Genomic DNA, 27,228 nt, shown 5'->3' with positions numbered 1-27,228 from the left:
GTATATAAAACAGGGGGGTACTCAAGGGAATAATAGCTCACACTACGTCTCTAGTTTTAGCCTCCCATGCAGGCTTTTTTAGGGGAGCTCGTTTTTCATTCCTCCCAGGGATGAAAAACGAGCTCCCCTAAAAAAGCCTGCGTGGGAGGCTACTCTAGTCTGGAATGTCAACGGTCTCTTCGCCTCAACACCCCTCCGCACGAGGGGCAGAGGGGTGGGGAGAAGACACGGCTGACATTTCAGACTACCCTCACGGTACTTTACAAAGACATTGAGAGAAAAAAAAAGATAGCAAATCGTACCTTACCAAAGTACTTCTATAAAGAGGTTTTATTTGAATGGTCGCGGAATAAAATCCATCCGTAACCTAAGGGGTTAGAGGTACAATAATTCTCTTTTATTGTGACTGGATAATTCACCACGAAAACTGAGTATAGGTAACTTTCGCTAAGACTTCTGGGGCTCTCTGGGATGGAGGAAGATAATTGGCCAATAGCTGACCAGCGCTTCCCCAGGCAGTAACGATCCCAGAGACCACTGCGAGACACATTTCGGCCCCAGTAACTTTCTCGTTTGTAAGGCGATGAATATGAGTCTGTTAAATTAATACCTCTGCCTTTTTTTCCTCTTTCGTTTCCAGCAGAACAGTCTAGTTTTCGTTTTTTACTACTTGATTTCGTGAAAAATGTTATAATTTCAAGTTAAAATTCATCCTCACTGTTCCTGATTCTTTCCTTGGATAGATAGGCGAATTTTTCCAGCAAATTCTCGATGCTAATTTCTCCGTGGACTTTGTTGTCGCGAGTGCGAACATTTACAGTATTGGAATTTTCTTCTTTTTCGCCAACCACTGAAAAAAGAATGAAAGACATATTACCGGCCGATAATTAAACTCCTCTGTTCCCCGATATAAACTTTCAGAAAATCAAACGATGGTAGCAACAATGTTGTTCCTTGCGAAGCCAATGAAAGTTCTTAAAAGCTGACAACTTCATAGCCTGTTCCAGGTGTTCAAATAGTGAGGGCGGCGCAAAGAAAACTGAACAGGAAAAACAGCGAAAGGGTGCTTCCATTTCAAGCCACTTTCTAAACTATCTAAACGCCTGGAACGGGCTAAAAATTTTACTAACGGCTAATCAATTGCACGTATCTCTGGAAGGACTGCAATGATCATAACAATCATACGGACCACATGAAGTCGAGCTTTTAACCCTTAAAAGAGCGTCATTTTGTTTTGTGTTTCAGGAGCGAGGCGAGTCCGAAGGGCGAGTCCTACACGACTGGAGGGGCGCCCCACCGTAACACGTGCCACGCTCGTGTCGGACTCAAGCGCTTGCCTCTGTTGCCTTAAAAACCCAACCAGCAAACAAGCAAATAAATGAATAACACCTCTCTACAGGTAGCCTGCGAAAACAGCCGTTTCTCCTCGCTTCTAGCCGCTGAAGACGTTTCGCTCCTCCGCGTGAAACGTGCCCAGCGGCGAGGAGCGAGGAGAAACTGCTGTTTTCGCAAGCTACTCTACAGGCTATCCTGAAGCTCTCTAAACAGGAACAGTCACGATAGTTAACATATAGACTCGCGTGAACAGTCTTATGCGAGGAATGGTCGCATGTAGTAGGGAAGTGGACAAAAACCAAGTGAGGGCCTTGAGCAATAACACGCTTGTAGCCTAACTTAATCACCAAAGCACTAGAAACGAATATGTAGCTCCAAAAAATGAACTCACACAAACCTGAGAGTTTATTTCTACCATCGCTTCAATCTGAATTTTAACCTAATCGATTTTTGGCTAGTTCCTCACCCCCTCCCCCCCCCCCCCCCCCACCGCTCCAGCGAGTCGAGTCATCGCGATTTTTGTGCTCTTGCGTGATCGTTAGTTTATATGACATTCGAAAGCTAACACGCAGTCAAATCGTATTTTAATTAAACAAATAAGACAAAAGATCTCTTACCAAAAATAAAGTTGTACTGTGCAAGCTGGGCGTTCCTGATTTTCTTGTTGAGTGTTGTACCGTGATCAAGATCAATATCAGTTAAAAACCCAGCATCCCAAACGGTCTGCTTGACCTGCAACAACGAAAGATAACTGAGTTAGACTGTGACCGTTCGCGAGCCTGCGAGTAAGCTGTCCATTTGGGGAGCATCGTGAGAAGTCATGCGCGAGAAAGGAGACGCTGCCTAGCGCGTTCTGTCACGGTTCGCTTCGCTCGTCGCTCAAAATGGAAATCTTCCTGGCAGGCTAACTGTCTGAGTACTTTTTGCACTCTTAAGTTTAGTTTGCCAAGACATCCAGGAGGGCAGCTAAAAGAACTCAACGACTAAAGTTCGAGGACAGGGGAAAATAAATAAGGATCGTGAGGACACCAAAGAAGGAGCAGACTTAGGCTGCAAACGCAAGGTATATTTGGAAGAGCTTCTTTTATTACGCTGAACATTGTTATAACAAAGTTACCTTGTTCGCGTACTCTTCGTATTTTGGAGACACGGGGATCACAATGGCTTGAGTTGGTGACAACCAGAATGGCCTGCGAAGAGATAAAAGTCAAAATAATATTTAGTAGCATTCTTCACTTTAGAAACGAGAGGGAAAGTGAAACGAGTTGACTTTCGCGAAGACTTCTGGGCCTACTCCTAGGGACAAAGGGGAAAATTGGAGAGTTTGATCGGCGACGTTTCTCAGCGACGCACGTCAACCGGTCAACCGGAAGTGAGCCTTTTTCTCTTTTTAAACGCCTTGACGCTACCAAATCTGTATCGCTTAGTGTCTTAACCCTTACAGAGACGATTTGCCAAAACATTTGTTGAAAATCATGGCTCAAGAGTGCAAAAAGTCCATTTCGGGTCGACGTGCGTGGCTCAGAAACGTCGCTGCTTTAAACGTGACCGCAACGAGAACGTCAAAAAAACAACAGGTTTGTACATTTCTTTGCCGTTTTGCACGACTAAAAAGTGAAGGGGTCTACCAGGTAGTTATTTTTGTCCCCGCGTCACGAAACGCTCCTTGTTGTTGGGGGGAGGGGGAGGGGGGACCGTTGCGTGACGAGACAAAAACAGCTGCGGGGGAGACTAGTGAGGAAGAGGCTTCCATCCCTATCTAAAAGCCAAGCTTTTCCTCGATCTAACCTCCCACTTACTGATCAGTCCTCTTAAATGTTTCAACTGCGCACTGCTACAAGTATAAACGGGTGTTGTAGAAATTACATTACCATTTTCCACCAAAATTTTCAGTCAAGATGGCGATCATTCTTTCCACTGAGCCCAGAATAGCGCGGTGGATGATGACCGGCCTTTTCTTTTCATCTCCTTCGCCACTAAAATAAATAAATTTAAAAAAATGACAAAGTCATCACGCTATATCAGAATAAAAACAGTCAACTATACCTGGGAAGAGTGTGCTTTTTCCTTCAGAACTCACTAAAATATCTACTTCCATTCTTCAAAGCCACCAAATACAAAAATACAATACATCTAGTATTTATCTATGTATTTTAATGAATTTTATAATTTTAATGACCTTATTTTCTTGGGAGATATTGGCGTTTCTGAGGTCTAACAAATCGAAGTAAGATGAAGACTTTGATTGAGTTGATCGATTGATGGAACAACTGATGAATATTTCATAGTGAAAACAAAAACAGTAACAAGGTGTCGTCCAGTGTAAGGGAGTCCGGATTCCGAAATCCAGGAAAATTCTGCCAGTGGAATCCGGAATCCTGGGCTTTGGAATCTGGAATACAGCTCAAGGGGACCGGAATCCCACTAATGATTGAGACTTTAATCCAGTACCTGAAATCTGGAATCCACGGCGCAGATTCCAGATCCCATGCATGGGGCGAAAGGTGATAAGGAATAAATTGCGGGATTGGCGCCAAATTCAAAACGGTAACTTGTCAGCCATAATACAATAAGGAGAAATTAGATGGTGGTTACTATTAAGGTGGCTCGACTGGATTTTTTGGGGTTGATAACTCCCCAGTTTGAGCATTAACTACGTCGGCATGAGTAAAGATATGGAAAAAAGGTTACCACAGCTGTATTATATAAAGATGAAAATTTCTTATGATCTGGGTTTTATTGCAATCGGAGTCGCCATGGCAACGTAATGACGCCATTACGTTTTTCATTTATCTTTGCGTTTCTCTGTACCAGGAGTTTTTTGAAGAAATCGCGTAAGGGAGTATGTACCTGCCATAATTGCCTCCATTATGGCAAAGTTTGAAGAAATCCTATGAGAGCGTTTTCAAAATATTTTGAAATGCAGTTTTAAGAATCATAAAAACAGTGAAATAGCATGCTAGCCACACAATTCGCTGATATTCTAAGAAAATGATAAGCTTTGGGAACGCGGCTTCATCTCATAGTGGTTTGATTCCATTAAAAACTGCATACAAAAAAAGAGGGGAATTGCTCTGAGCGATCGCGAGTAACAAGAATTTTATTAACTTGCATTTAGCTGCTTTTGATACAGTTTTTGGACGTAATTTGGTCCATGCCTAAAAATTTCGCATTTTTCCAAAAACCGCTCGATAAATTTTTTTATAAATTCGACAATCCCGAGATCAATCGTCAAGAAATATTCCCTGCAAGTTTCAAGAACATTGAAAACAGGGAAGGCTTTAAAATAGGGCCTCAAATATAGCCAATTTTTCCTCCAGATTTTGTGTTTACAAGTGAACGTCCTTATTATTCACTGGCATTGTTTTCAAGTTTCATATACACGTGCACATTTAGCAAAAAGATAGAATTTGCATCAAAAAGGACCCTCGGTTAAATCTCCGGGATATGCTAATTACCGGGTAAAGAGTTTAGTGATACATTATAACATCAGAGCAACTCTTTGTGAGACTTTCTGTGATGTTATAACCCGAGTAAGATAATAAAGTATTGCATTCTACACGATGAGTCGTGACGTTCACCGTTTCGGCTCTCACTGCTATCTGTGACGACAAGCCAATTATTTGCATATTCGGGATATTTCTTCGGAAAGGAATCGAGAGTTCTTTTTGATGCAAATTTATATCTTTTGCTAGTTGTGCACGTGTATATGAAACTTGAAAACAATGCCAGTGAATAATGAGGACGCTCACTTGTAAACACAAAATCTGGAGGAAAAATTGGCTATATTTGAGGCCCTATTTTAAAGCCTTCCCTGTTTTCAATGTTCTCGAAACTTGCAGGGAATATTTCTTGACGATTGATCTCGGGATTGTCGAATTTATAAAAAAATTTATCGAGCGGTTTTTGGAAAAATGCGAAATTTTTAGGCATGGACCAAACTACGTCCAAAAACTGTATCAAAAGCAGCTAAATGCAAGTTAATAAAATTCTTGTTACTCGCGATCGCTCAGAGCAATTCCCCTCTTTTTTTGTATGCAGTTTTAATGGAATCAAACCACTATGAGATGAAGCCGCGTTCCCAAAGCTTATCATTTTCTTAAAATATCAGCGAATTGTGTGGCTAGCATGCTATTTCCCTGTTTTTATGATTCTTAAACTGCATTTCAAAATATTTTGAAAACGCTCCCATAGAAATTGTTCAAACTTTGCCATAATGGAGGCAATTATGGCAGGTATATACTCCCTTACGCGATTTCTTCAAAAAACTCCTGGTACAGAGAAACACAAAGATAAATGAAAAACGTAATGGCGTCATTACGTTGCCATGGCGACTCCGATTGCAATAAAACCCAGATCATAAGAAATTTTCATCTTTATATAATACAGCTGTGGTAACCTTTTTTCCATATCTTTACTCATGCCGACGTAGTTAATGCTCAAACTGGGGAGTTATCAACCCCAAAAAATCCAGTCGAGCCACCTTAAGAGTGACCAAACTGACGAGAGTAAGACATACAAGTTAGAGAACTTTTTCCTATAAAAATGAAACAGAACAAGAAGGGCTCTGACCTGACGTAAGATAGCTTGAACCTTTCAGGAAGCTGGAAGTCAAGTTGAATTGTGGCACACTGGTGATATCTGCGCAGTGCATCCTGTATCTGAATATCAATCTGTCAGCACAAAGGCAAACAAAAACAAACATGAAAACATTAAATGACCATATCAAATTAAGCTATGGTAGATAATTGGGCCTGCTTGCTTGGCGTAACTTTAATTTAGAATGCTATAAACTGCCGTTGCATATACATCTTCGTAAGGGGTATTAGTAGGTTTTAAAACCGGGGGGGGCTTACATCCGACGGGACTCACAACCTAGCCTGGGACTAGGCTCCCCATTGCGGGAAAAAGGACAAAAAAAATCGGCGTGGGAGAAAAAAAATCTATGTAGTCAGGGGCGAGGAGCCGCCCTTTCTCCCTCCCCAGATCACTGCTCGGCTCGCTTCGACCTTGAAAAATGTTTTCGGTAAGTTATCGTTATTTGTTTATCAGCCAACGGATGAAAAGATTAAAACATGGCCTCTTCGTTTTCCAGCCAAAGAAAACCCTAATATGGAGAAGGCATTGTCCGATTGGCCAATCGTGTTGCATTATGACGTCAAAGCGAAGTATCGCTTGAATTCTAGAAAGTTCTAAGGCATGAAGTTTTTCAACCAAAAGCCACGCCCGTTTGTTTCCGTTTGATAAACCAATCAAATCGCTCTATTTCCGTTCGTTTGTTGTCCCTGTTTAGTTTGCGCATTTTCATGTCAAGGTCATACGAAAATAGCCTGCGAAAACATCTGTTTCTCCTCGCCCTTCGCCGCTGGGGACGTTTCGCGCGGATGAAGGTCTGCGACTCAGCGACAGAAATTCCATACTGATGACGAAAGATCTGTCCAGAATCCGGTCAGAAGCGTTGATTGAACGACGGAGTAGTTAGATTGTTTTAGCTACTGTTTACGAATGACAGACAAGAAGGCCACAAAAGGCCACAGAGGTCAAATGTAAACGCGAAGAATCTCTAACAAAACAGTCAATATTTGTGGAATAAAGTCTTCTCTAGAAGAAGTATTTGAGTTTTGCTGGAGCTCGTCGGCAGATGAACACAACACTTTACCAAAATCGACCAGAAGACACGTAAAACCGGACAAATTTAAATTTGGAACTCTATGACTACCGGGTTTATTATGTAAACATTGATTTGCGTCACCAGTATGGAATTTTTGCCGCTGAGTCTCAGACGTTCCTCCGCGCGAAACGTCCCCAGCGGCGAAGAGCGACGAGAAACGGATGTTTTCGCAGGCTAATACGAAAATCGCTCTATCTATGTGAGAAAAAACAAACAAACAAATGCCGTCAAGATGTGTTGGACCCGGGTATGGAGTATGGACTCCTACAGGGGTCAAAAAAACCCTGAGCCACGAACAGACGGCTCTCGTGTAGGAGCTGAATTCCATTCACCGTCAGGCATTCCATAATGCATAAATGTTGCGAAGCCATGTAGTTTCTGACTTTGGAGGGCACAGAAATTATTACCTTAGGCCCATAAAATGCTCCATCACCAGGGTTCAAAGTCCATGGCATTCCAAACTCATTTAATGAGTTTTCAAGCTCCTGGAGAAAACAAAGAATCAAACTGTTATCAACACACAAAAACACTTTTCAAGGACTAAGTAACTGCAACCTGCATCACACAAAAAGACCTTAATGATTCAATACAGTGCTAATGGATGAACTAACAAGCAGCTGCAATTATTGGATTTAGCTTTCGTATGATATGAAGAATTATGCAGATTTCGGAGAGTGTTAAGCGCCGAGGCCGTATAGAAGATTATTCTTCAAAGAGCAGTTGTCATTCGTTCGGTTGTATTTTTAATGTTCTTTCTATGGTTTTAGGCAGACGCTCGGCTATTTCTTCTTCGCAAAAGGTGTGAAATTTTCTGTCATTTTCTCCAGCCCTACCAAAACAACTGAGCTACAGCCTGTACTATTGGCGTCATTTTATCGGATACCGCAAACGCCTTCCAAATTACAAGGAATAAACATACGCAGAGAAAACTTGCGAGTGTCCTTGGGTACTTACCATCTACATGAGAAAACCGGATATTCCGGTTAGATAATCGAATGGTTGCCTCATTCCGTTTGGGAAGGTTCAGAAAACATGGGCTGTAATTTGAGGCCATGTAAGTTTTCCACTAGCTCATTTCAGTCGGTTTAGCTGACTTAGATACACTTTGTATCGGGTCGGCCTTTCACTACCTCAAATTTTATAGTCTTATGTTTATGTACAAAATTTCCACACGTGTGGTTTGTGTAAACGATAAGAACCCTTTGCCTCCTATATTTAATGCATCCTTTTTAGAAATTACCGCCTTTAGATTCTAAGACGAGTACGACTACGAAGACGAGATTTTCTCAATACTAAGTAATACAAGCACGTGAACCAGCGTTATTTTTGTGGGAAAACGCGATAGCCGTCGCCATTCTACTCCGGTTTTTAGCCTATTTTTCCGGACGGAATGTTCCAAACAGGAACTCGCGTTCCATTTCTTCAACGCCATCTTTGATGCCACAGGATTTCGGGGCCTTTTTCTTAGCAAATAGAACTACCTTGTACGACTGGTAAAAGCGATTTCGGGACGAAATTTACACCAGTCCTGTATTTTGCTTACCATTAACTCTAACCGTGAACCGACCAGTTTGCCCAAGTAAACGAAGCTAAAGGTCTCTAATAATGCTTACGCTGTATCGACACCTTATCAAGCCCTTGGTAAAGCTCTCTAATCATGCTTACGCTATATCGGCATCTTATCAGGCCCTTGGTAGTCTCACCTTCTCTGCATCATTCCACAGTTCTAGTTTTCCCATATACTTGTCAGGTCTGGTGGATAGGTAGAGTTTGAAGGTGAAACCAAACTTGTTATACACAAACCTCAGGAAATCCAGACAGCCTTTAATTTCATCGCCAATCTGCAGAGTACACAAGGACTGTCAGACAAGCTGTAGTTTATATGACAAACTTAAAGCAAGGAGCACGCATAGACCCATCCACAGCCTGGCCAGTATCTCACGCATGCGCACAGCCATATCTACCTGGCAGTGGCAGCCATGGACAGCTGTTTCGCCCTTATTAGGGCTAATCGGCATGGCATAGCCGTCGGGTCTACAAAAGGGCGAACCCTTCCAGGGCGAGTGCAAAGCAATCCTTTAAGCGCAAGCTCCACACAACACGTGTGCCCCTTGCTTTACGCTTGTCTTGTAGTTTATATGAATTTCAGGTTACAGTGCACAACTAAAGCATTTAAAAGCCATCTATCCAGTAGGTGACACAGTTGTAATTAATAGTGATTTACCCCGTGGATAGCACTACTAGAAGCCTGAGTGGAAAAAAAGAAAGAATGAGGAGCTGAGACACAGCGAGATGACAAAGCCTGTGCCTGAACCTACAGATTCAAAGTCAAGCTTCAACCACTAAACCAACCGGATTCTAGATAACAATAGCGAGCTGAAGCAGTGATGACGGCGACGGCGACGTTTTTGCTGCCGTCATCGTACATGTTTTAGTGAGCTTAAGCAAAAAGGGTTTGAGCGACGTACATCAACCGGAAGTAGACTTTTTCCATTCATGGGCTGGGGTTTTGCCCAAATTTTCCAACAAGTCGTCTCCATAACAGTAAAGAAACTTAGTAATACAAATTTTGTAGCGTCGAGGTATTTTAAAATGAGAAATACCTCACTTGCGGTTGACGTGCGTTGCTCAAAAACGTCTTTGCTTAAGCTCCCTAATTAATATTAGCTGTTTTAAAAGCTCCCCAACGGCAAAAGGAACCTGGCAAAGGAAGAATATTCTTAACAGACCTGGTCTGGTCTGCAGAAGATATGTGCATCATCTTGCTGGAATCTCCTGACACGGGTCAGTCCAGTCAGCGTTCCAGACAACTCATTACGATGAAGAACCCCAAAGTCTGCCATCCTCAGGGGAAGTTCACGCCATGAACGAGGACGGTGATCAAACATAACGCTGAAACAACAACAACAACGACAAAACCAGAGTTAACAAACAAAAGCAACGTCCTTCTAGGTCTTAATCTATCTAAAAAAGAAACTCAAGCTTCATGTAAAAGAGTTTGTTAATGTGTTGTTGCTAAAACTCAAAGCGATTTTTAATTTTCAATAATTTAATTTGTTCTAGTCCTTCTGGAGTAAAAGCGCTAAGAAAATGATTGTGATATATGCATTATTGACCAAACGTGAGGTCAATGACCGTACACCAATCAGTTCTTAAGCGCAAAAAAAGGGGAGGGGAAGGGAGGGGAGGGTGGAGAAAAGAGCTAAGGGGAAAAGGGAGAGAGTCCCTTTCCTTCTCTCCCCAATACCCTCGCCCTTTTCCCCTCCTTTCACCTCCCCTTTGGACGTATGCCATGCAGGCTACGTTTTTATACATTGTAGACCAAAACGAAGTTGAGGCCGATGAAAACACACAAAACACAAAGAGGCCAAAATGCAGCCATCTTGAACGAACAAGATTAGTCAAAAAAAGCATTTATTACATGTGTACATTTATTACATAATTTTTTTGCGGGACCAACGCGGGAAATCCCGCGCGGGCAAGAGGTTCCCTCCTTGCCCGCTCGGGTGGCCAATCTGAATACAGGATTCGCGTCATCTTGCCCGCTCGTGGATTCAGCCATGTAGTAAGAAGAGTTAAATAACAGTTGGAAATAGAGCAGAGCTAAAAATCTTGGATGATCACAGCCTGCGTAGCGGGCGGGATAAGCGAGCGAATGCTGTTTTTTTATGTTGTTGTTTTTTTGACATTGCAAGTTTTTTAAAACATTGTTGGTTTGTTACGATAGTAAGTTAAAAGAGCTTTAATTTGATATAGGGTTTAAAGTATCTGGAGCTTTAACCGGAACGTCGCTACATTACATTGCAAATTGTTGAAATGTTACAAAAACATACCAATGCCCTGGACAGTTCATGGGTTTTAAGGCATATTTTTCCTTCTCCACCTCAAATGAGAACATGTTTTCCTAGCAAATTAATCAAAGAATCAGTACATGTAATTGCATAATGATAATAATAAATTCTAAGTCTACAAACAAATAATACAGAGTGATTTTGTTACAAATAGTTGTGGTGAGTCCTGGGACTTATCTTGTGAAAAATCACGCGTCCCCATCCAGAACCATTGAGTCCCAGTTCAAAAAACAACGAGTCCAAAATTGAAAATGCTTGACCTTTACGTAACCAGACAGATAAACTGAAGACAGACTCCAAAACTCTGTATTACAGTATACTGACATTAAAATATAGTCCTTCTTTTTTAAAGCACAACAAAAGCTAAACAACAGTCATAATAACTGCCACAGTAATAATTATTACACGGACAGAATATATGTATGTGTAATCAAATGTGACGAGTGAAATTAGGGAATAATTTCACGCGCGTTTTGTCCAAATCCTAATAATTTCCCGAGCCTTCAGGCGAGGGAAATTATTAGGATTTGGACAAAACGCAAGTGAAATTATTCCCTAATTTCACGAGTATACCATTTGATTACCTATTAATATCATGGGTGACGAATTACGTTAGCAATCTTGGATTTTTGACATGTTTATCCTGGATCGTATCGATCGAGAACTCCACTCTCTCAAATTAAATTTGGCTTATAAAGTTCAGAGTTTTTTTAGACTTTTTTGGCAAAATACCTATTAGAATCCTTCTTGATGTTCTCTTGTGTGTTCAGGTTTTCTAAAGCATCTTTTTGTGCCCTGACATCTTCATTCACGGCATTTTAAAACTTCGTCGCCTTCTTGACACTGAGACATACGGACGGGTTGCCATGGCAATTTTGTAATTTCACATGTGAAATTACAAATTAACGCTGAAATTTCGCGTCAAAATTAAGGAGTAATTCGTCACCTATGATATTACTACTAAAACACACGTTCAGATCGACTGATCGATCTTTGCGTCCTACAGGACGCATGCCGTGAATTATTTTGCGTCTTTGGGGATTTTTATGCGTCCAATTTTTCACGAATAAAACTTTGCTTTACGTTAACTTTGACCCCTGTCTTTTAAAAGCCCCCCTCTCTCCTACCCTTTTTGTTCTTCACTGATAAATGATAGACTATTAAATCAATCACGAATATAAAACTTCATTTGGTCTGATAGTTTATTCACATGTTGGAAGGTCGGATTTGTTTTTGACCCTCGGCTGCATGAACTTCAACTTCCTCTATTGAGCTTTTCCACTTTGCATTCTAGTTCTTTATGGAGAGCTGATACCACCATCTTCACTAAATCAAATAAGCCCTCCCTCTCTAATACGCGCCCCGTCTCTATTACCCCCCCCCCCCCCCCCCCACCCCCGCGAAACGTGTTTGAAATAAATAAGCCAAAGGGAAGGGGGCTTAATAGAGGACTTACGGTACATCTGATACGATTCGAAGAGTTGTCAACTATCTCCTCTTGATCCGCAAAAAAACTCTCAATGTCGTACGTTACATGAAACCCTAATACGTTCTGTAAATCTTAAAAAATACTAAAATAAATTTCGTCACTTCCGTCTGCCATTGTTTTGTTGAAAGGGAACCTCAGCACATGTTTTCTCGGTAGTGTCCAGGCCCTTGCTTGACCCCGCTTTATGGCTTATTGAACGAGAAGTATTATATTTGAAGCGCGCTTTTTGTGGTTTATAGCTTATAGAACGAGGAATGTTACACTTGCAGCGCGATTCTTGTGGTTTATGGCTTATAGAAGGAGGAATGTTACATTTGAAGCGCGCTTCTTGTGGTTTATGGCTTATAGAACGAGGAATGTTACATTTGGAGCGCGCTTCTTGTGGTTTATGGCTTATAAAACGAGGAATGTTACATTTGGAGCGCGATTCTTGTGGTTTATGGCTTATAGAACGAGGAATGTCCCCACTTAGTGGTTATACACCGCTATTACAGTTTTGACACTTAAATAAAGGTATCAACATCATCATCATTTGCTTGTTGTGGTTTAGGCTTATAGAACGAGGAATGTTACACTTGGAGCGCGATTCTTGAGGTTTCAGCTTATAGGACGAGCAATGCTACATTTGAAGCGCGCTTCTTGTGGTTTACGGCTTATAGAACGAGGAATGTTATATTTAGAGCGTGCTTGTTGTGGTTTATGGCTTATAGAACGAGGAATATTACTGTTGGTGCGTGCTTGTTGTAGTTTATGGCTTATAGAACGAGGAATGTTACATTTGGAGCGCGCTTCTTGTGGTTTATGGCTTATAAAACGAGGAATGTTACATTTGGAGCGCGATTCTTGTGGTTTATGGCTTATAGAACGAGGAATGTCCCCACTTAGTGGTTATACACCGCTATTACAGTTTTGACACTTAAATAAAGGTATCAACATCATCATCATTTGCTTGTTGTGGTTTAGGCTTATAGAACGAGGAATGTTACACTTGGAGCGCGATTCTTGAGGTTTCAGCTTATAGGACGAGCAATGCTACATTTGAAGCGCGCTTCTTGTGGTTTACGGCTTATAGAACGAGGAATGTTATATTTAGAGCGTGCTTGTTGTGGTTTATGGCTTATAGAACGAGGAATATTACTGTTGGTGCGTGCTTGTTGTAGTTTATGGCTTATAGAACGAGGAATGTTACATTTGGAGCGCGCTTGTTGTGGTTTATGGCTTATAGAACGAGGAATGTTATCATAAATCATGGAATGTGATCATAAAAAGTGGAAACCAGCCTTACACAAAAAAAAATTTAACGCAAAATGATACCCATGTGAGTTTTTAGTACAAGTTCATACAGGGTAGTCCAAGATACACATTCGCAACAGGAAGTGAAGACATTACTTGTCAAGTGATCCTCGTAGCATGGCCCCTTTAAACTCTTTTATTATTATTATTATTATTATTATTATTATTATTATTATTATTATTATTATTATTATTATTATTATTATTATTAATGTCTTACTGAGTAATGCTGCCAGTGTCCAGAGGTCTCCCATAGCTTGGTGCTGTAAATGTTGGGTGACACAACTTCCTGGAATCCACGCTTGCGGTACTCCTCCTGGAACAAAATTAACAGAAACACAGCAGCATTAATTTACAACCATCTCTCCTAAGTAACCAACTACATGGCTTGTATCTAGTTTATACCACAACAAAAAAGGCCACTGAAGTTGGAAACTCTCACAAGCTACAATGAAATGTTGGCATTCTGGGAGGTTGCACCGTATTTGCAGACCACTGGTCAAAAAAAAGAAAAATCAGGGACTTGTGTTGCAAAAGGTCTTTCAGCGTTTCTGTTTAATAACAAAACGTTTCCAAGAAAGAGGTTACGTCCCCTCTAGATTTTTGCATCTTTTGTGTTCATGCTCATTTCCAGTAAAAACAATAATTTTAGCGAAAACTCTGATATTATAAAATAACATGAGATAACACAAAACTCCACTAACATGTCCAAATCATATTACCAAGGGAAAATCCCTGGATCATTACACGTTTCTGGGAAACTGCCCACCGACCCCTCCCCTAAGCCAACATTAACATTTACATGTTTACTTCTCACTTAGAGCAAAATGTTGGCTTAAGGGAGGGGTAGGTGGGCACATTCCCAGAAACGTATAATGATCTCATCCCTCCACTAAAAGGGTCACTTAAACTGGTTAGAATTATTTTATATGACTCTATAAAACCTAAAATATACAGACATCTGTTACAAACATAAAAAAAACAAAGCATATGGGCAGGTGCATAATAACAGACCTTGATAAAGTTAATCAGAGTATTGTAAATGTGAGCCCCTTTGGGCAAAAAGAAACAGCTTCCAGGACTCAACTCATGGAAGAAGAACAGTTCATGATCCTGTTGAAAGAAAACTGTGCATAAGATCAAACTTTACCAATGATTTATAGGTTGAATAAGTCCTACAGTTGGTCAGGAAAAGTAATGGCACACACTGTCACAGGTGTGTTATAATAACATAACTGGTCATATTAATTTGAAGAAAGTACATGTGCATAGAACTGTTAAAGAAAATAAAAAATATAAATCTAAAAAGTCTGCAAATTCAAAAATGTACATACCCTTCCTAGTTTTCTGTGATCTCTTTTGGAAGCCTCTTCTTGAAATTTCTTCCATTCTTTCATCTAGTTGGGACAAAGAGTCATTTGTTATTTTTACCCTGCAAGCAGAGGCTACATTTTGGCTGTGTGAGCTGTTGTGCAAAAAGTAGCCTCTGCCAACAACAGTTCAATTTTCCATTGTGCATGCACAAAATTCGTCAAGTGATTCGCAAGCACAGTTAATCGTCAGGTCTGTCGTCAAATGGTGCAAGTTTTGCGGGAATAAAAAATTGCGACAACTGTGATCTGCTACGCAAAACTAACGCAAGACTCACACAATGCTCTAAACCGGTCAAGAGAAAAGAGAAAAACCCGTTTTTTTAAATTTATTAGTCTGGACAGATTTGAATGGTTGTCGGCGGTGGCTACTTTTCGCTCGACAGCTCACACAACAAAAATGTAGCCTCAGCTCGCAGGGTATTTGTTATTTGATATTTATTTCTTTATTTACCTATGTATTATTGTTAATTATTATACTTTATTTTCTTTTTGCAAGGAATTTTTTTAATTATATTGGAAAAGATTAGAATTGATGATGAAGATTGGCAAATTGGATCTATTTTAATCTGGGAGCTCTGGAGCACTATAATAATTTAATATTATTTTATTTACCTGCCAAGACACTTTTCCTGGGAGCATGAGATAGAGGGACCAACCACCTTACTAGCTAGTTAAACTATATTATTATTCATTCAAAATATTTCCCGAATTCTGATCAGCTAAAAGCACACGCATAATTCACCATAACCAGTTACTGATGACCAAAATTTGGAAGAATTTTGTGTTTAATGAGGAAATGACATCAAAAATGTTACCAAGAAGACCTGGGGACGAGGTTGAGTTGTTTTGGTTGTGAAAAAAAAATGGCGGACATTTCACTCATTTCAAGAGTAAGACCTACAGCTAGAACTAGGCCAAATAATAGCTAAAAACATGGCAAAAACAGCAAGAAGACAACTTGGAGGGCGACATCCGCTATTTGGAGAATATTTGCGGAGCTGGACAAACGTAAACGTACATTACCAAAGATGAAGTTAAAATCGATGCAGGTAAGCATGTTTTACCTACGTTTTTAAACTAGGAGTTATTGTGAATGAATAATAAAGCAAATAATGAATTCAGCTTTTGTAGGATATGAAGAATTAAGCAGATCTCGGACGATGTTACCCATAACACCCTCCTCGATCTGCTTAATTCTTCATATCTCATTCATTGCTAATTAATTCATCTCGAGTAGACAGAACAGAGACCTTTAGATTCGAGGACAAGATTTGATGTAAAGTTTTTTTGCGTATTGTCAAACTATAGACACCCTGGAAAGCATCATTGTACTTTTTTTCACCTGAAAATTTAGCACTGTTATCGTAATTGAAGGAGGTACAGCCCTTTCCTGATCGCAAAATACCGTAAAATTCCGAAAATAAGCCCTGGGGCTTATATTTTTCAAAAGTCCTTTTCAAGGGGGTTATATTCAGAGGGGCTTATCTATGGAGGGAAATTTGCGTTTCAAAATCGATTGGACAAGCCTTACAGTTCGCAGTAAATTTATCGTTTTTGCTTTGTTTTAATTTGTATTTGAGGGCAATTTTCCAGCTACGAGCCCCCAGGGGGCTTATGTTTGGAGGGGCAATTTAACGGAGGGTTTTTTGAGTTACCGGTTTGGAGGGCTTATACACGGAGGGGTTTATTTTCCAAATTTTACGGTCATAAAACTTCAAACATTTGATAACTTGTTTCTACCACCACGACATTCTCGTTAAAAAGTCACAGTAGAATGACGACCACTATCATGTTTTCCTGCCAAAATGACGCTGGTTCACCTCTGAGCACTGCAAGCAGCTGTAGTATTGAGAAAATCACTTACTTGTAGCTGTCCTCGTCTTAAAATCTAAAGGTCTCTAATGATGTTGATAAAGCTATACACTAACAGATAAACTGCTTGTACACTGTAGTTGCAATCACAGTAATCATAGCCTTAATTCTATGTGGTTAAGAGACCTATTATTTTCTCTGATCTGTCAATACAAGAATTTGGAAAGATACAGTATATTAACAAGTAATTTACCTGCTTTTCATTTGGAAACGAGATTCCATACAACCGCTGAAGAGACTCTGCCTCACAGTTCCCTTCCCAGTATGTGGCAGAATTCTGATAATACAAAAAAAGAAAACCCATTTTTGACATTCAAAGAGATTTACATGTAGTACAGTAGGATCAAACAATACTCTAGTATCAAGATTTACCTTTTTTCTCTCTTGTGTAAGAATTCCTATGGGAAAATGAAAATTATATTACCCTACTTACTATCTAAACATACCTTTGTAACTCGCATAGCCTTTATTTTGCCAGTGTGCCGCACATGAGGTCCTCGGCACAAATCAATCAGGGGACCACACCTTTAAGAACAAGATTTTACTGTAATTAGATTTCTCCAATTCAAGATAGTGGTCTAGAGTTATAATTTATTATAACTGTGGTTGCAAGATGTCGGCTTCAAGTGCTGAAAAGTTACAGCCAGATTTATGAACCCTTTCTAAAAACATGGTATATCAGAACATTTGTTAAGGAAAAAAATTTAAGATTAAACACAGTCTGCATTTAAAAAAACAACTTAACCAAAGTTTTTTGAGTTTTGATTAATTTTTGTCTTTTCTTATCGATATTGGTCTTCTCCATCCTCTAACACTGTTACACTTTTTTCTCAGGTTAACAAAGTACTATTTTGAGGTGTTCTACTTCAAGAGAATTTTGTACAAATAGGATGGAAATTAATAACAATGTACATAGATGAAAGAGCCTGATAGGGATTAACATATCCGAGATCAGGTTAAGACGTCTGCAAGTTCTAAACCCTATGAAATAAACCCACCTGTACACAGTTGTGGATGGAGTATTTATTTTTTCCCGTATAATCCTGCACTTAAATTCATTGTACTGAAATAACAACAACACCAGCAAGAAATTATTTAACCTTATAATAATAACAAGCAAATATTGATGAGTAAAAAGGGTGATTCCTCTTTGATCTCAGAGCTGATTATCCCTTAATTAAGCGCCAAATTCCACATACAAATGTTCCAAACTGATCTCAATACATTTCCTTGACGAGTTTTCAGAGAATTTGATAAAAGATTAATATGGAATCCACCAGGAAAAAACCTTGTACCAGAATATTTTAAAGCATTATTGCATTCTTTTATACATTTTTCAAGGGCTAAAGATGTGATTAGTCATCTGTAATAACACCAAAGAAAATTTCGTACAGGAGCCCAAGAAAATGAATATCCAATCTCACAAAATTGCATCTTACACATGAAATTTTCAGAATTTTACCTGTGTTTTCACAATTCTTGTGAAATTTGACATTCATTTTCTAAGACTCCATTGACAAATTTTCTTTGGTGTTGTTACAGAAGACTTATTACATTTTTAGACCATGAAAATGTATAAAAGAATGCAATATTCTTTAAATTATTCTGGTACAAGGTTTTTGTCCACAGAGAATTAAAATGACTCAATTTCCTGATGGATTCCATCTTAAAGCAGTTTCCCTATGGTGATCATCTTATTACTTCTCATAACCTTTTCTCTTGATGATGTATGCCTATTGTTAGGAGAACATACAGCTGTAGATGTTGGTCACTTTTGGGACTTAAAGGGTTAATGGAGCTACATAATTCATGGAGCTGCTACTTGAGGACTTGAACATTCAAGTAGAGAAAACAAATTAATCTACTGCACGTCCTCAATAATATTACACTGCATGAAAGTGCAAGGGAGGTAAAAATGGCTAAATTGGAAGCAAATGTGGTCCTCATAGGCTTTCTGATTACCTTAAACATCTCTAAAAGTTCTTCCTTTGTCATCACAAGTCTGACAAATGGCTGTTTTTCCTTTACAATAGATTTTGTCAGACTGTCCAGAGATGGGTAGTCGTTAGAAGACACCTGTCTGTTCCATGCAGCAGGAGAAAAAGTAGCAGTTTTAACAACATCATTCTCCAGAAACTGATAATTTAAACAATGATCCAAATGCAAAAAGTATGTTTCTCTTTAACAATAAATAAAAAACCTGGACTAAAGCTAACACACCTGGGATAATATACATGTGTGCAATATATATTTCTTTACCTTTAACACTCAATAACCCTGCTCTTTTCAATTAAGATGTTTTTGAAAGTTTTACTTCAGCCAACAATGAGTTGAAATTGAATGAAAGATATCAACTGAAAGCAGAATACCCGGTGAAGCCTGACAACCAAACTACATAACTTCACACAATTCCTTTTATCAAATAAGTTCATGCGTGAATTGATCAGCTGGTACATGTACGACTGAATCAAAATAATGGTATATTCCAGCTCCTGTCTTTTATATATGTACATGTAACTGACAGGGTTCTCAATAGATTTTTAAGTAGGAGGTGATCACTGATAAAGTAGGAGGCTCTTCAGCAAAGCCAGAGGTGTCAAAACAAAGCAAAGAAAAGCAACCTAAACACAAAGTAAGCGGCTATAAATCCCAAAGTAAGCGGCGATCAATCGCCGGGTGCCGCCTTCTATTGAGAACCCTGAACTGAGGCACCATTGGTCTGTGAGACAGGAAAAGACTGAAGAGATCTTGCCTTGCAGTACCTTAATACAGAAAAATAATACATACAATAATGGACACAAACCTTCCCTCGCAGAACATGTCATAGTAATAACCCTCTTCTATTGGAGGTCCATAACACAGGTGACCTCCGTAATGCCTCTCCATAGCTTCACCCATAATATGTGCACTTGAATGCCAAAATACAGCTTTAGCTGAAACAAAGAATGACATGTGCTATAAATTTGGGACTCTCATAAAAATCAAATTAATAAAACTTATTAAAGCTATACAATATAATGTGTACAATATTCGAAAAAAAAATGCCAACCCTAACTGTACTCAGTACATCCAGACTTAAGACTCCTCCCCTCCCCCCGCTCCACCCCCAATGATGATCAGTATCATATAATTACTGAAAATAATCGCTGCTTATGAGGAGAAATCTTCCTTTACCTTTTGTACACAATAATTTTAGTACCTACAAAACTGGAAATCAAATTTTCGGGTTTTGATGTAGAAGAAGGGGCAGCGTTCCAGTTAATTCTTTCAAGTGGGGGGTCATGTAGACCATCTGAGGGGTCACCAAGACCATGTGTTAATTTTTTTGTTATATTTAACTTAACACTTATATGTTCATCTATTGGGTCAGGAAGCCATCTTTGTTGGGTTATTGACCCGAGACCCGTCTCTTATCTGGAACACTGTAGGGACCTACTGGTTGATACAGTCGGTTACTGTATTCAAACCTGCTGGCTACTTCAACTTCTACTGAAACCTCTGCTTACAAAATTATGACATACAACAGCAGACAAAGGTGCTGACAATTGACGATGCTGATACTGAGTGTGCAGTGGTTCAGCTGGGAGTCAAACATGTAACATTCCATTCTGTGGAATGATGGACATCCAATCAAACTAGGTGCAGCAGAGATGATTAATTTTAGGCCATATAAAGATTGGCATCATTCAAAAACAAAAATAAGTTACCTTCGTCATCATCAAAATTCAGGAATTCTAAGGAACAATCTCCTTCAAGTACTCTGTCCAAGTCAAATACTTCACCATTGACCTAAAAAATGACAGAAAAGTAGTGTAATGTATTTAAACAAAGTCAGCCAGTACCATACATTATAGCAATTTACTTATCAGATTATTCAGCTTCCTAGATATTTTTGGAAAGACAGTAGCCTAACTAGTAAATGTGACATATATAAGTCCTAAGGTCTTGTTAGTATTGCAATGAAATTGTTTTATAACACAAAACTAACAAACAAACTCACCACTAACCTTACAAACAACGGTGTTATCAGCAAGACCTTGGCTAACAAAAGAGACATAAGGGAAAGTTTAGCAGATTTTCAGATATTAACTTACTGATATTTACCGTAAAAATGTCACTGTAAAAATCACTTTCAGTTGATGTTGTGATATAATTATTATAAATAATTATTTTTCCATTCTTCATGGCTTCCAGTGAGAAATGATCATAGTTGAAAAAATTCACATCCATACCTTATTGAGGCAGCAATTTCATAAGGTGTAGTCTTCCAAGCCAGACCATCTACGACTTTACCATCACGTAGAGTAATCTTGATGGGTGTTTTCTCTTTGGCTGTAAAGAAAAAAAACATTTTAAAATTAAATGAAATTATTTGTTGTTAAATAACAAAAAAAATGAAAAATTGAAATTGAGGAGGCCTAATTAACAGAAGCTAAAAAGTTTTCTTTAGGCCTCCTCGCAATTTTTTCTGCTATTTTTGAGTCTTTTTTGTTCTTGTAATATTATCTGTGTGGCAAATAAATAAAATACAAATATAATACTAATACTGTATTAAAAATTAATATTATTTCATGAAAATATTGAAAATTTTTCAATATTAAAATCACTACCAACACCACCATCAGCACTTTCATCCTTGTCATCATTATCACCCTCATCAACATCATGATAATAGTTTATAAAAAATGAACAACATTTGCATTTGACATGGCAATTCCACTTGAGGTCACTGTCCTTAAAAACTCTTGCTTGAGAAAACAGATGGCATTTGACGACCCCACCAACAGTTTAACCCCGAAATGACATCTGAGAAACAAGCACAGAAATTCCATACTTGGTTGAAGCAAGTTTCACAAGCAGCGTAACAAATCTGGGTAGTGAAACGTTATCAGTAAGGAATTTCTATGCTCGTTTCTCAGACGTCATTTCAGGGGGAAACCATTGGTGGCATCACCAAATGTTGCCTGTTTTCTCACGCTATAAAAACTCTTAAGATCTTGTAGTTTGTCACATGTTCTATTAAATTAGTACCTTTTGTGCCTGGTCTTAGCAAGAAGTCAGAATTAGGTAAAAAGTTTATAGTAAGCATTTTTTTACACCGAGTTGTATTTCATTTTACATTTTGAGCTATTGAGGATAGTTATGGATGCCAGATAAAGCAGTGTTCAGTAGATTTACAGAGTTTCTAGGGATAACAGGGATGTAGCTGAGGAAAAGATCATTAAGCAGGTTTTTTTATGGGTCAAGCCAACTTTTCAGTCAACTGCACCTCATGTCTTTGTTTTTGAGAGAAATTTGCGGCAGTGGTAAGGTCTTTTTCAGCTGGTGAAATTAGCCAGTAACCAGCTATTAGCTAAGGCTATCCCTGGGATAATATCCAATGTAGTAGCGTGCAAAGAAAGTAGTGTCCAATAGCCCGGGGCTGGTGGATTTTGCTATCGGGTTAGTGAATTCTGTTCTTAACTTGCCCGATGGGCAAGTGGCTTCTTTTGAGGAATTCAACTTACAGAAGAACTGTGAAATCAATTCTGCTCATCAAAAAATTTTGGAGGCTAGTTGAAAGGACGTTTGGGCAAGTAAATGCTAGCTTCAGCTTGCCCTAATGGCAAGCTGTAAAAATGACTTTCTTTGCACCCTGTGTAGGGTCTATCAATTTATTCATCGTGCATAAAAAAATAAAAACCAAAAATCTCTTAAATACCAGACTAAAAGAGAAATAATATGACATGCTACAAGTACCTTCAATTTGTGCATCATACTGTGCCTTTAGTTTGTCAAATAAAACTATTCTTTCTTCTATGAAGGCTGGTGGTGGATTCAACTAAAATACAACATAATTTTAGGCAAATTAGAATATCTGCAAAAGTATATCAATCAAATGAAGTTCAGTGATAGATGAAGTGTTAATTACATTTTAAATGACACAAAGTTTTTTCAGTTATAGCTGGAGAGGGCATAGAAATCTTCTCATCCCAAAAACTCATTTGTGTTTGTAAGTGGTGTTTGTATTTCACATCAACAGGCTAGGGTACAACATCACATCACATGTGTTTCACATCACACTTACAATATGTAATGTGCAACTTCAGTAAATTAAGGGTTTTCAGTGTGGTGCATCAAAACTTTAGCCCCCCAAAATAATTTTAAAACCCTCATTGGCAATACTAATATTTAAAATGCACCCCCCCCCCCCCCCCCAAACCCCTGCTAGACCAAGTTTTCAGATAATTTGTTTTTCTCTTCTTCCCTCCACTGGGCATTGATTTTATAAGCGATAAGATACTTGATGCCAGGGGCATAGTGTGAGATTTTGAAGGTGTATGCACAGGAAGAAAAGTAAGAGTGCCAAAGGTGCCCCATATCTTGGAGGGTCTAGGGGCATGATACCAAGATAATTCTTAAATTTAGGGTCTTGGAAATGTCATCTCCTTTGTTTTCCACAGGCCATTTTTAGTAACCCCAGGGGGTTTTGCACAATTCACCAGAGTGGGCTCAATAATTCTACTTACAGTAGAATTCAAAAGTAAGTTGACACTTAATTCTCGCTCCTTATGAGAATCGAGAATTGAGAATCGAGTCGAGAATCAATTCTCTATTGCTGCGTCTCGATTCTCGATTCCTGCGTGACTCACCAAACCCGGAACGGCCTTTGTTAAGTTTCAAGTAATTTGCTCTCTACTCTTGATACTCGATTGTAGCAAGGATCTACAACCTTTGTTCAAGTTTTGAGTGATCTTCTCTCACTTCTCTCACTTCTCTCACTTCAGAAAAATCTTTCTACTCTATAAAATAACAATTAAAACTCTTAATAGCATTTGATTATTGCGAGAAATTCCTGAACTATGCAAATTCAAGAAACAGTTGCAGTTGACAACTCTTCAAGAAATTTGCATTCATTCGCACAGCTTGGGTGATACTTTGCGTCAAAACCTTAAAAAGTTGAAATGGAATTTTGCATCATTTAAATAGCAGTAGTTGTCAGTTCACTACATGTAGTTGAACTTAAAAGCAATCCATAATGTTTTATCTGTAAAATCCAAAATAAAAGGAAGCTTGTGTACCGTATTTATTCGAATAAGCGCCCAACCTCGAATTGGCGCCCACCTCAAATAAGCGCCCATCCTAAAGGCAGAAAAAGTTAATAAGCGCCCAGCCTCGAATAAGCGCCCAGCCCACCTCCCTCACACTCCCACTCAAACTCAAATAAGCGACCAACCCCACCCCACCCCCCAAAATTGAATAAGTACTAATAAGAGACTTCCCCAAGATGGAGTTTTCTTCAAGGTATTTAACAGGAACCTTGCTTTGTTACCTCTTCGCGTTTTTTTATTACCATTTATTGTTTTGTTGCAAAATAAACATACTACTCTTGCTGAAAATGTTGAAAATTTAATAAGCGCCCAGCCCCGAATAAGCACCCACCTCAAATTAGCGCCCACTCTCAACGTGCAAAAATTTAATAAGCGCCCAGGGCGGTTAATCAAATAAATACGGTAAACAAAGTCTCAAGGTTGCTTCTCGTTGCTTTTGTTCTTCAGCTTGTCTTTCGAATACTACTTGCCAATTTCATTTTTCTATTGCCTTTTTCTGAATGTCCATCGTCTCCTATTGGTGACTACAGTCAGGGTGTTTTTTTCACTGGAAACTTCATTTGTAATTTCACTGGAATTGCTATTTTCCCATTACGCGATAGCATCTCAGGCAGCCTACGCTTTTTTTGAGACATAATTGCATACATAAAAGTTTCGATTTGACTATACATACAAAGCTTTAGAAAACTTCAGAAACCTCCAAGAGTTTTTAAAACAATACAGAGTCTCACTTTTGAAATCAACATGGCACAATTTTTCATCACAGCAGTGGTTGCAGTCTTGGCTAGGCAGCAAAGAAGTCTACGCATATCATGTTTCATCATGGAAAAAACAAGCCCAATTTTATGAGAGATACTATACTTCCTAGTAGAATTAAAACCATTGTTTGTCGACAGTTTTCAAGGATCACAAACGCAATTTCAGAGCCAAAGATTAGTCATGTTACAGACAGACGTACATGTTACAGCTGATCTTTATCATGCCAAGCAGCCAGATAAGCCCAGACTAGTCTGACGTAAAAAAAAACATGCCATTGTTTATCTTCTTGCTTGTACATGAGTATGCACTGTTTGTTTGCATTCGGAGCAAGCATTTAAAACTGTACTTGAGGAAATGAAGCTTGATACAGATGTCCTTGAAGAAATATTCACTTTAAAACTTGAATTGGTCTTGTTTCGAACATACAGACAGTTTGTGCATGAATAAACCATGCAGTGTTGTATTACAGCTGTATGTCTTTAAAAAATTATCGAGAAATCAGTCGTGGGTGAATCTTTTGTTTTCTGTCTCTTGAAACTCGATCCTTGACTCAATTCTCAATAGCTTGTCCTCGATTGTCAATTTGCACAGGAATCGAGAATCAAGAACAACCGACTGTCAACTCACTTTTGAACAGTACTGTATACAGGTAAAACTTTTTTGTTGCCAAAAAAGAACTACTGGTGCAAATTTTTTTTACTAATCTTGCAGGAAACATGGATTTACTTCAATCATAATATAGTTTGACAACTTCTACAGGGTCTGGAAGGGGTTTCTCATGATCCATGAATTGACCGGTAACCACAGCGTGAATCAGGAAAACTCATGAAATACAGTCATTGTTCGTGAATTATACATTCACTGTGATGTGCGATCAGTTAACATTGTACTAGTTCATGAATCGAGATTTCTACCGTAAAACAGATGTAACAGGGGTTTGAGGTTGACGATGTAAGAGTGAAAAATTGTTGAGCTTCGATTTTATAGCAATAAAATTCATTGCCAGTCAACTTTGTAACTTCATCAAACAAAAAGCAAAGAAACGTCAGTTTGACCACCATACTTTTTGTTTCCTTCCCATCACAGTGTCATTTAAGAATAACTCTTGCCTATACAGTGAACCCTCTCTTAAGCCGACACCTTTGGGACCTTCCCAAGTGTCCACTTTATAGAGGGTGTCCGCTTAATAGATGTTTGTAAAACTTGTACAATGTCTGTTAACGATCAACATTTAATGGTTACTCTGTACTGTGATAAAGTTTCATGTTGATAAGGAAGCTGAGGACACTAAGGAAGCTGTGCATTACTTTGTGCAAGACTGTAAAATGAACTTTTGACAGCTAAATGTATTGATTTATCTTTATTAATTGACTACAGTACATATTTTAAGGACGTAATACAATGCTACTATAGTCAATTCAGTCCGGTGTCTGCTCAATGGAGGTTAATTTTAACAACAGAAACATAGCTAAATAAAATTTATTTTATTGTCCAAGTCTTTAATTAAAAATTTTTAATTTCCCGGCCCGGTGTCTGCTTAATAGAGGGTGTCCACTTAATTGGGGTCCACTTAAAAGATGTTTCACTGAAGTAGTCCAGCAACCACTAAAAATCATTGATGGACTTGACCAGTTCATCACCTAATCACATGATTTGTGAAACGACTCCAGGTGATTCGTGAATGTTCGGAAATTTAACCCGTGATTCGAGATGAAGACAACCCCTTACAGACCCTGCCTCTACATTCTCTATTTTCCAATTGCCCATAATACACTCTGTTTGCCCCCCAAATTCTGCATAAACCATTGTTTTTAAATGCTCCTGGGAGTATTGCATTTTCCCAAGGGCATTTTAAGACAATAAGTTATGCAAAATTTGGGGGGCAAACAGAGTGTATTATGGGCAATTGGAAAATAGTCAATAGAATGCCAGTCTTGTACATTAAAATACTTTCGCACCCCGTCCCCCTCTACATTTTGTGCAATTTCAAAATTTACCCCCAAAAATTATATAAGCCTCTTCACAAATTGTACCCTCCCTGTTAGAGCCCTCCCCTCCCGGCATTGTGCGAATACTATTCTGGAACTACAGTGTACATCACTTGTCTGCTGTAAAAAGGTGAAAACATTCCATCAGGACCTTGACCTGATGCAAATTATAGATTTGTAGATTTTACGCCATTCATAATCATTATTTGTATTATTAGTTTGAGATTGTTGCATATATAATAAATCATGTGGCTGTTTGGCGATCTTTCCGATTTTTCAGAGGTTCAATGATGTTCAACGGTGATAAGATTAAGTTCAAGTTCAATATTCTTTACTTCCAGCTCGTCGCACGTGACGAGGAATTAAGCAAGCACTACTCTTACTTTTACCCTTGGCCTGGAAAAATTAGTGATGAGGCTTTTCGTGAGACATGCCTAACAGAACAGGGAGCACAGTGGAAAAGGTGAAAAGGCCATTTTTACCAAAAACTAGGAATATTAAACTCA

General features: G+C 38.8%; 1 protein-coding gene across 2 annotated transcripts in view; it reads right to left on the bottom strand.

Annotated features, from left to right (window-relative positions):
- Positions 1-302: 302 nt before the first annotated feature.
- LOC140936388 (threonine--tRNA ligase 1, cytoplasmic-like) overlaps positions 303-27,228 on the bottom strand; it is a 27,768-nt gene continuing 842 nt past the window's right edge. For both annotated transcript variants that reach the window (XM_073385850.1, XM_073385851.1), the window contains 21 exons: positions 22,624-22,705; positions 21,117-21,216; positions 20,892-20,925; positions 20,592-20,673; positions 19,688-19,817; positions 18,847-18,964; positions 17,883-17,947; positions 17,331-17,409; positions 17,078-17,161; positions 14,974-15,036; positions 14,654-14,752; positions 13,860-13,955; positions 10,840-10,910; positions 9,736-9,898; positions 8,710-8,847; positions 7,414-7,491; positions 5,908-6,008; positions 3,207-3,311; positions 2,453-2,525; positions 1,953-2,067; positions 303-850 (listed from right to left, as the gene is read on the bottom strand). In XM_073385850.1, coding sequence (XP_073241951.1) covers positions 702-850; positions 1,953-2,067; positions 2,453-2,525; positions 3,207-3,311; positions 5,908-6,008; positions 7,414-7,491; positions 8,710-8,847; positions 9,736-9,898; positions 10,840-10,910; positions 13,860-13,955; positions 14,654-14,752; positions 14,974-15,036; positions 17,078-17,161; positions 17,331-17,409; positions 17,883-17,947; positions 18,847-18,964; positions 19,688-19,817; positions 20,592-20,673; positions 20,892-20,925; positions 21,117-21,216; positions 22,624-22,705 — 2,025 coding nt within the window. In that variant the 3' untranslated portion in view covers positions 303-701. The remainder of the gene's footprint in view (positions 851-1,952; positions 2,068-2,452; positions 2,526-3,206; positions 3,312-5,907; positions 6,009-7,413; positions 7,492-8,709; positions 8,848-9,735; positions 9,899-10,839; positions 10,911-13,859; positions 13,956-14,653; positions 14,753-14,973; positions 15,037-17,077; positions 17,162-17,330; positions 17,410-17,882; positions 17,948-18,846; positions 18,965-19,687; positions 19,818-20,591; positions 20,674-20,891; positions 20,926-21,116; positions 21,217-22,623; positions 22,706-27,228) is intronic.

This window comes from Porites lutea, chromosome 5 (assembly GCF_958299795.1).
Source record: "Porites lutea chromosome 5, jaPorLute2.1, whole genome shotgun sequence".
NCBI lineage: Eukaryota > Metazoa > Cnidaria > Anthozoa > Scleractinia > Poritidae > Porites > Porites lutea.
Note: the sequence above shows the minus strand (reverse complement) of the source record. Positions and strands in the feature narration are given on the sequence as shown.